Consider the following 10,047-nt stretch of genomic DNA (forward strand, 5'->3'; position numbering starts at 1 on the left):
TGATAAAGGATCTTGGAAAATTAAAATATTTCTTGGGCATTGAGGTTTTAAACACCAATGATGGGATATACATGTCACAAAGGAAATATTGTTTGGACCTATTAAGTGATTATGGTATGCTGGGGTGCAAACCTATCAGTACTCCTATGGAACCTAATATGAATGTTGCCTGTGATCCTAGTCCAAATGATAAACCTCTTGATAATATTACTGAATACCAAAAACTTGTTGGGAGATTGATTTACCTTACTCTCACTAGACCTGACATATCCTTTTCTGTGCAAGTCCTAAGTCAGTATATGCACTCTCCCTTGCAATCTCACTCTGATCTTGCCTTCAGAGTGCTTAGATACCTAAAAGGGTCTCCTGGGAAGGGTTTACATTTTGGGAAAAGTAATAACTTTTCTCTCAAAGCATACTGTAATGCTAACTGGGGAAAATGCAAGTTGGATAGGAAATCTGTCACTGGTTATTTGGTATATTTCTGTAATTCTTTGGTTTCTTGGAAAAGTAAAAAACAAGCTACAATATCCAGGTCCTCAACTGAATCAGAATATAGGGCCATGGCTTCTACAGCTTGTGAAATTGTTTGGATCAAAAACATGCTTCAAGATTTATGTGTTGACATTGAGTTACCTGTTGAACTTTTCTGTGACAATTCTTCTGCTTTGCAGATTGCTGCTAATCCTGTGTTCCATGAAAGAACCAAACACTTTGAAATTGATGTTCATTATATAAGACACAAAGTTACTGGTGGTTTAATCAAAACAATTAAGATTGATTCAGAAAATCAACTTGCTGATATTTTAACAAAAGGATTGGGTTCAAATCAGCATATGGTTTTAACAAATGGGTTGGGGTTAAAAGATGTGTTCCAAACATAAGTTTGAGGGGGGATGTTAAAATGTATGTTTCAAACTTGTTTGGAACTTGTTTTTGTCTTGGTCTCTTATTCTTTGGTTCTAGGTCTTTTCAGGTCACTTTCTGGATGGTCAGGGACTAAAGCTGGTCTTTTCTTTCTAAAGGGGTTGCTGTGTCTATTCTGAATAATGAAGTCAAAGGGGTGTGAGTGTATCTTGAGCATGTATATATGAAGACCCTATGTCTAGGGTTTGGCACACGACTGCAGCCTTATTTTCTCTTTCACTTTATCATTTTCATCATTTTTGATCGTTTGTGATCTGTTCATACTTTGGTCTGTTTTGGTCTCATTCTTGGTTGTTTGATACTTATAATAATCATGGCACTTGTAATCTTGGCACCTATTTTGCCTTGATTGGGTTTGCTCTGTAATCAGTTTTGTGGTGTGTGTGTGATTCATTGATTCAAGGTTCTTGTGGTTGATTGTTGATTGTGGTTGAACTCTGATTTCTTTACACTTTTTATGTAATTTTGGGTATTTGTTGTTTAAATTTTAAGGTTTATGAAATGTTATTGATGAAGATGAAGATGCTGAATTGCTGATGAAGGTTTGTTGAGGATGAAGGGATTGAGGATTTTTAATTCAGATGAAGAAGAAGTGAGAGAGGTTTTGAAGGATTGTTGAGTATAGTTAAAGTTTTAATTTGAGGATGAAGATGAAGGTAAGATGATGAAGATAAAATGGAAGAAAAATTTATTAAAATAAATGAAAAAGAAAAGAAAAAGATAAATAGATTAAAAAGACGAAAATACCCATCACGTTTCCTGCACGTGATGGGACTTAACATCCAAGATTAACGTCTGACTGACGGATGGACGCGTAATCAAAAAAAGTGATAATAGAGGGACGCTGAAAGTCAAAAAAAAAAAAAACTTGAGGGACACTGTTAGCTTTTTGGGGTAAAATGGAGGGACCAACGGCACAATTATTTCTTTAGGATATTGATAAATTGATGGCTATGATACTTTTCAACAATTCTGAAGTAAAACAAGTACTGTAATTAACAACCAAATCGAGTACATTCCTTTCTATTTAACAGGAGAAATACAAAATGTGCTTTTAAATAAAAGTATTTCATCAAAATTTCGTCATCCCCTGTTTTCATGCATTCTTGAGTTGAAGAAGACTGCAATTCTAAATTCTCCAAAGTTTATTCATCGTGGATTAAGGTACGAAAACTCATATCATATTACAACTACAGATCTCTAAATACAGTCAATGGAGAAGTTTCATACATCACTGATCACTTCATATGAAAATAACAGTGATTAAAGGTACAACACAATATAGAATGTGTACAAAATACGTTAAGGATCGGTTTTCCTTTTCTTTCCAACTTCGATCACTTACAAAATAGCAACCCTACTTTATTGGGATTAAATTTTCAAAGTGCACTTTTCCGATCCTTGCCAAAGATGGGCAAGTATGTTGACCGGAAAAGATCTACGATGAGGGGGAATTGTAGAACAACAAAGAAACCAATCGGGATGAACGCTAAGACACATATTGGACCAAGCATCCATAGTTTTTGATGAGAAAAAACAAGGAAAAGTGTTGCGCTAAAGGCCACCATCATGGCAATCGTTGAGAGAAGTAAGGCGACAAGTCCAATAAGCATTCGGCTTGGCAAACTAACTAGAAAGTAATTATCAGCAAAACGTGCGGTTAGGATGGATAAAAAAACTAATAACGCAGTACTTGAAGCAAATAGTGAGATTGCATCAGATACAGCAAATATAATGAAGGCAGCGTTTTTGGTAAACATAGGAATGCCCGTTTCTTGGTGGTTTCCACCTGGTACGGTTATTGCTGCTGCAAACATGATTGTTGCGATCAAGGCAGCAGTGATGCTGCATGATTCGGCGGTGGTCTTCATCCAGTTTTCTCCTTCTTTGAGTAAGTTTTCATGTTCCCTTGAGAACACCATATCAGGTGTCTCCTTGAAAATGTTCTCTCGAGTAATGTATGTAGGGAAGACGTGTTTCTTCACTTCCTGTGTAATTAATCGAACTTCTTTATCATAGAACAAAGATATTCTAATAATAAGACTATCAACTAGTAATAATTAGTTCAGTATTTACCTCACGCCACTGAAGCTCACGTTGTAGTTGTAAAGCTGCACCTCTTCTACGATTGAGTTCATGTGATGGTGCCAACCTTGACGCCAAGTGCAAGATGTTGTTTTTAGAAGAATCTTCAATAGTTCTATAAATATTCTTACGTTCCCCAAAGTCATATATAAGGTTGTAAATTTTTTCGGAACGATGTATTATTGCCAACTGAAAGATGTCATATCCACTTTTATCTGTACCATGAATTGCTTCAGGTGATGTATGTAATATCTCATTAATAACTTTATAAGCATTTTGACATGCAGCCTCGAGAAGTGGCCGGGTAAAATATGGGTGATGAGTGCCAGAGAACTCCAACATGTCTATTTCATGACATACCAATCGTAGAACGTTTGTTGCTTCATTCCAATCTTTCTTTTTGTTCTCGATATGTTTGGTAGGTCGACCTGCAGATCCGGAAATAATTAGTTAAAAAAATCCAAAAATTTATTCTAGAAATTAAAATTTAAAAATAAAATTTGCAATGAGTGAATTTACTATGTACATCCTTACCTAGAATGTCTATGGCTTTCCACAATACGTAATAAAGCACATAGAATAAGAGACAAACCATCATAATGCAGAGCGGTATCAATAGAAAGATGGATAGAAGCCACATAGGAACTGCAGAAGCATGCCGCAGAAGACAGTTACATGATAACTAACTGCATTTTTGAATGTAAATGTAACATTGTTTATTGTGTTGTTTAAAATTACCTGTTAGTAACAACCCACGTAAGAGGGTTTTGAACCAAGTACCATAAGACCGGTCGTCTTTATAGATATATTGATATATCAATACCGGAAGGTAAAACAAAATCATGAGATAGATTTTCAACATAGTAACCGCCGTTTCTGAAATATCGTCTAAATCATATGCTAAAATAGAATAAAGCACAGTTAATCACTCTAATAAAAATCGAAGTGCTAAAGCCATTTCTAATACATTAGAAACTTACATGGATAGAAAAGTGTTTGCCAATAGTCTAACTCAGTCGGAAAGGTTCTAGCTATAGCCATGAGTACATCATCACTTTTTGAAGCAAATTTAGGAAATTTTTTTATTAAATCCGATGCAAAATCTGCAAAGTGCAAACATTAGCTATTACTCCGTCTGTTTCAAAATTATTGTCGTACCTTTGAAAGTTATACCAATGCAGTAAAACTCAATCCATTCATATAATTTTCATCAAGTGTTATGTAACAAAAACATAATATTTAAAGTCAAAGTTGAAAAAGAAAGACTTTCAAAAGTCAAAATAGGACAATAATTTTGGGACTAATGGAGTATATGTATATTCACGATTAAAATTCAGCGTGCAGTGTTTATGTGACACGTATATCGGTTACTTACTATACTGCTTTGCAGAAATAGCATTAACGAGAAGGACGACTCCAATTTCAACGCCTAGGTGAATGTGTGAAGATTGCTCCTTGCCTTTAGCATCATCATCGTCATCGATGGCTTTCAACAAATATCCAATGGTATCAAGGTGCATATTCTCATAAGCTTTATGCAATGGCTCTTCCTCTTTAAGGTGCTTCCATCTGAACCTCTCTTTTCAAGTACTTGCTCATCATTTAAGTAAAACATTAATAGATTTCTCACGAAATCATTATGACCTAGTCCAACTGCTGTATGAAGTACCGTGCTACCGCCCCTCCTAACTACCTCACTAGCCAAGTTTTTATGCTCTTTCAATAAGGATTCTGCTTTTGTCCAATCTCCCGCAATAGTCGCATAATGCAACGCTCTTAATTCACTTGTAACAATCAAGACTCCTTCTATGTTCTCTGTTGAATCTATGTTTGTTAAGTTCTTTGTTGAAACTATGTTTTTGGCACATGATTTATATTTTATATATAATATATATATATAATAATTATATAAGGTAATAACTGACCCACCAAATAGGCACATTATTCATATATAATGTATATAAGTCATGAGTAACCTTCTGAAGCTAATGTTTATCTCAAGACACTACTTAAAACCAACTCCAAGAAATAAACTAGCCAATAAAAAACTAAATTAGTCAAGTATCTTATATCCTTGATTCCTTGCTTTAATTACATGAGCATTCACTTGACACATCAAGGCAAAGTAGGATTAGTTTTTGGGGAATTAATATAAATACACTTTTTTTCAAAACTCATATATAAATACACCTTTTGAAATAAAATTGCCATTTTACTCAGTCCCTTCATTATCATTCAACAAAAACATGATATATATATATATATATATATATATATATATATATATATATATATATATATATATATATATATATATATATATATATATATATATATATATATATATATATATATATATATATATATATATATAGGGGTAGGATCAATGGGGATATAACCAATTGGGGGGAAGCGGGGGAAGCAAATTTTTTATTTTTTATTTTTTCATTTTTTTTTTAATTTTTTTAGGCATCAAGATCACACGAAAATATGAACATTTAAAAAAGACACTTCGTGATGAATGTTATTATTTAGGCGGGAAAACGACCGACAAAAATAACATTCAAGATAATATTAATCGTGAAGAATGTTAATCTTCGAACGTTTTGTTTTTCATGTTTTGTGAAGTACTTTTTGTCAAAATTTAGCCCGATTTAGAGTTTAGGGTTTAGGGTTTTGGGTTCCCAAAACCCTAAACCCTAAACTCTAAACAGTTCGTGTTAAAAACTCAATCTAAATCCTAAATCTAAACCCTAAACCCTAATTTCTAAACCCTCAAAATACACTCGAAAAACACAATTATTGTTATACATTATTTCTTCAAGCGTTTTCCCGCCAAAATAAAAACATTTATCATAAAGTGTCTTTTTTAAATGTTCATATTTTCATCCAATCTATAATGTTCTTGAACAAAGTTTTTTCAAAAAACGAAAAAAAAAAAATTGTTTCCCCCCAATTAGTTACTTCCCATTGATCCTACCACTATATATTATAAGTTCAAATTTCATATTGAACTAAAATTAGTTGTGGCATTTTGTGTTTGTGTATTTCATATATAGTTCGGCTAGATTTGATAAATTACGAAATTTATTAATTGTAGTTTTGTTTCATTGTAGTCTTTGTGTGTATAAATCCTTATATTTGAGTTGGTGGTTGCGGTAATTGCGTTGGTAGGTTATAAAATAGTTGTTGTCAGGATCATAATTAGTGGTTGTCGGGATTGACATGTAATGGATTTGATTTACTATTAATGATCCATTTTGACATCTTTAGAATCGTTTTGATAGTCGGTAATCGGTATTAAAACTAAATGGCCCATAATGACAGTATGACACGTTGACTTATATTGATTCGTATTCACCCAAGTTGACCCATATGACATGCAACACAATTTTGATTTATTCTAAATTAGTTGTTAATAAGATTGCTAACCCCAATGAGGTTGTTTAATTTTGTATGAATGGTTATATGCGGTACTTACAGTGAGAAACCATAAGTTACTGTGTTAATTGATTATGATTATATATACTCAGGTTCGTTCTTATTTTCTAACACTATAATGAAATGCATACAAATGTTGCATAGACGAAGACATACCTTGTTGATGTGTTGTAGCTGTAGTTGTAGCATACAACAATTTCAATTTATCCCAAACATCTTTGGCTGTATTTAGATCAACAACAGCGCCAAGGACATTCTCGCTAGTCGAACCCAAAATCCAGCCTTTGAGAAGACTGTCATATTGGTCCAAAATCTCCTTGTTCGAAGTGCTCGGACCAACAAACTTTTCATCCACAATTCCGGCCATTTTGTAAGTCCTCATGAGGCAATACATCTGTGTCTTCCACAGATGGTAATTGTGCTCGCTCGAAAGCTTCACAGAAATGAAGTTTGATACATTAACGATTGATGCATACTTAAGGTCTTTAATTTTTGCTGAAGCATCAACAGTCTCTGATGAGCCTGCCATTGATCAAGTGGAGTAGTATAGACATATAACTACGGTTGGTGTGTGGTTATATGTAGATGCAGTTCGGGATTTATATAGAAAAAAAGTATATGCGCAGTCACTCAGATACGGTCAACAGTCGGTTAAGACCCTGCTTTAGCATCATGTTTAATTTCAGAATTAAATGTCCCCAAATACATTATATTTTATGATTTATGACGTTACGAATTGTATGAATTACATCTGGTAACTTATAAAGATACATGATAAATCAAGAAAAGAATCACAAACAATATTAAATCTTCATTAATTAATTACTACAAAACAAGAATATATACTTGACTTGTACCAATAATCAAGTAAACAAACGGAAATAATCAACTAGAAATTCAATTTCTGGGAGCAACACAAAAATAAACCAGAATGAATTTCAATAACCAAGAATAAAGATTTTAGAACCTTTGTTATTTCATTCCGCTCCTTATATGCTTGGTAGCTCCACCTGAAAATCAGGAATAATTTAGTTCAGCAGGCTATACATTTGAAACCCTATATTTTCAATTCTACATAAAATTCAACACAACAAACACGCTTGATACAAAATCACACCAATATATTTGCAAAATCGAAAATAAAGTACCTATGAGTAACTTAATTACAAGCTTTTTAGCAGGCTGTTGAGATAATGCTTTTTACGAGACAAATTGGCGGTTAATCCACCGCCTGAAGAGGAGGCGTGTGGACTTCCGGCGTCATCGACATGAGAGTCAGCGGGATCATCATTATTAAAGAAACACCCAACGACCGACTTTGCCTTTTTCATTGATGGCCAGAGGTTTGCGAGAGATAAAACTAGGTATTTAAAATTCTAATCCTAATAATGATAACTATTTAAATTATTTTTTTTTTAAAAGCAAATTATTACCATTACCATATACATACTAGAAAAAAGTTATTATACTAATACACAAAAGTTATTACTACCATATGTGCTACTATACAAAAGTTATGAATAGTACTATTCGCATGCTTTAATCACTTGTACACCGTGCAACAACGGTTGTACACCAGTCACTATTTATGTGAACAGTACTATTCACCTGAACAGTACTATTCACGGTACTGTAGCAATTTTTTTATTTATTTATTTTTTTAACATTTTTTTCCATTTTTTCCTTTTTTGGTTTCCTTTAAATTTTTCTTCACCCGCAGCAAATATCTACTAGACAAAAAATATGAATAGTACCGATGATTTCTTTATAACTAGCCGCAGCAAATATCTACTAGGTAAAAAATATGAATAGTACCGATTGTTTCCTTTATATTTTTCTCTACCCGTTGTAATAATTTTTTTTATTTTTTCTTTTTTGGTTTCTGATGATGTAGCGTGAGGGTACGAAATAGTATTATTTTTAATACAAAATACTACAAAATATGACACAAGTTTTATTAATTTACGGATGGGATATACCTAAACCTTGCTACAACACTATAGGCAGTGTACCTAATCGTAGAGTAGTGTAGTTTTTAGTAAGTCCGGTTCGTTTCACAGGGAGCTAGTGATTACGTACTATATTTTTATAAAACTATATTTATATATATATATATATATATATATATATATATATATATATATATATATATATATATATATATATATATATATATATATATATATATATATATATATATATATAAGTAGTAATATTATTATAAAAGGGGGTTTTTTACCGTTTAATGACCGGTTTGTTGATTTTATATTTTTAAGCGTAAAGATAAATGACAATAATTAAAGTGCGTAAAATATATAAATGACGATAAATAAAATAACAATAAATAAAATTGCGATAGAATATGAAATAAAAGGATTATGCTTATTTAAACTTCCGTAATCATGATGTTTAACGTTTTGATTTTAATTAATTGTTACTCGGGTTAATTGTCCTTTGTCATGGTTTATTTGATACCTATCTGGTTTTTATCCATAATAGTCCATCGGTCATAAATATAAAGTGCGAGTGTCCTCGTCAAATTACCCTTATACCCGAAGTCAAATATTCCAACTAATTAAGGATTTAAACTGTGACGCAGTTATCACTTCTGTCAACAATTACACCAGTTATCACTGTATGTAATCCACCCCTGTTTTGATTAGATATGAATATTAATTTACCCACTTGATCAGTTTGAATAATCAATTACCCAACCCGAATAATTAATTAAATAATTATAATAGATTCCATATGAACGTCACTAAATAGGACAACCATAATCATTATTAATTATTAGGATAATTAATTTGAAGATAGGTTCGACAGACTCCAATGAGTTGTCACTCAATTAGACAATACCCCTCATCTATTAATAGTCAATAGTCCAATTTCCACAAGTATCGGTCTTTTGTCCAAACCTTAATTATGGTACAAAATTCAATAACCCCGTCTTAATATTTTAGCCCAACATCACGATTACTTCGGCTCAAATAAGCATAATAATAACTTAGTTAGGAGACATTAAATTAAAAAGGAAGAACATAGCTTACAGTGATGATTAATTGCGTAGCGTTACACGGACAGAGTTCTGACTTAAATCCTTACAATATTCGCTAACATACCATTATTATTATTATCTAAAATTAAAATTAAAATTATAATATATATAAATATGTTTACAGAAAGATAGAAAGAGAGAATTGGGATAGATCTATAATCGATCAGAATTGACGAATTTTGAATTCAAACTTTCACTTATGACCCCTTAATTATGCTCAATTAACAACTTTTTATTATTTAATATTATTCTTATTATGAATTATTTAAATATTATATTTTATTCTTGTGCATAGTTGACTCGTAATTTTTACACCGTTGCGTCGAGCGTTGAGAGTTGACTCATGTCCCGGTTCCGGATTTTCAAACGTCCTTGCGTACTATTTTATATCGTGTACTTTGCGTTTTGTAACTTGTACTCTTGTCATTTTTAGACGTTCCTCATCAATAATTTGAACCTTTTTAATTGTATGTTGTACTTTTGAGCTTTTTGGACCTTTGTGTCTTCAATTCGTCGTTTTCGCCTTTTGTCTTCGC

The 10,047-nt window shown here is 32.3% G+C and overlaps 1 protein-coding gene across 4 annotated transcripts; it reads right to left on the bottom strand.

Moving 5' to 3' along the window:
- Nucleotides 1-2,143: 2,143 nt before the first annotated feature.
- LOC139890613 (uncharacterized) lies at nucleotides 2,144-7,794 on the bottom strand. Of its 4 annotated transcripts, XM_071873501.1 has the most exons (9): nucleotides 7,602-7,794; nucleotides 7,421-7,463; nucleotides 6,610-6,886; nucleotides 4,388-4,827; nucleotides 3,993-4,115; nucleotides 3,751-3,912; nucleotides 3,547-3,657; nucleotides 3,004-3,440; nucleotides 2,144-2,915 (listed from the first exon to the last, which is right to left on the bottom strand). In XM_071873501.1, exons 4-9 carry the CDS (start codon nucleotides 4,530-4,532, stop codon nucleotides 2,307-2,309), a joined length of 1,587 nt encoding a protein of 528 aa, XP_071729602.1. In that variant the 5' UTR covers nucleotides 4,533-4,827; nucleotides 6,610-6,886; nucleotides 7,421-7,463; nucleotides 7,602-7,794; the 3' UTR covers nucleotides 2,144-2,306. The 4 variants fall into 4 exon arrangements, with proteins under 4 accessions (XP_071729602.1, XP_071729604.1, XP_071729601.1 ...); XM_071873503.1 differs by lacking the exon at nucleotides 6,610-6,886; XM_071873500.1 differs by lacking the exons at nucleotides 7,421-7,463; nucleotides 7,602-7,794 and having other exon boundaries at nucleotides 6,610-7,060.
- Between the last annotated feature and the right edge of the window lie 2,253 nt (nucleotides 7,795-10,047).

Source organism: Rutidosis leptorrhynchoides, chromosome 2 (assembly GCF_046630445.1).
Source record: "Rutidosis leptorrhynchoides isolate AG116_Rl617_1_P2 chromosome 2, CSIRO_AGI_Rlap_v1, whole genome shotgun sequence".
Taxonomy (NCBI): Eukaryota; Viridiplantae; Streptophyta; class Magnoliopsida; order Asterales; family Asteraceae; genus Rutidosis; species Rutidosis leptorrhynchoides.

What these genes read in the sequence shown, in the direction of transcription:
- LOC139890613 (XM_071873503.1), bottom strand. Translation starts at nt 4,532, where the DNA reads ATGCACCTTGATACCATTGGATATTTGTTGAAAGCCATCGATGACGAT. An exon ending in GCAAACACTTTTCTATCCAT is followed by an intron (nt 3,913 to 3,992) that starts GTAAGTTTCTAA and finishes ATTCTATTTTAG; the next exon opens with CATATGATTTAGACGATATT. An exon ending in ACGTGGGTTGTTACTAACAG is followed by an intron (nt 3,658 to 3,750) that starts GTAATTTTAAAC and finishes ATGCTTCTGCAG; the next exon opens with TTCCTATGTGGCTTCTATCC.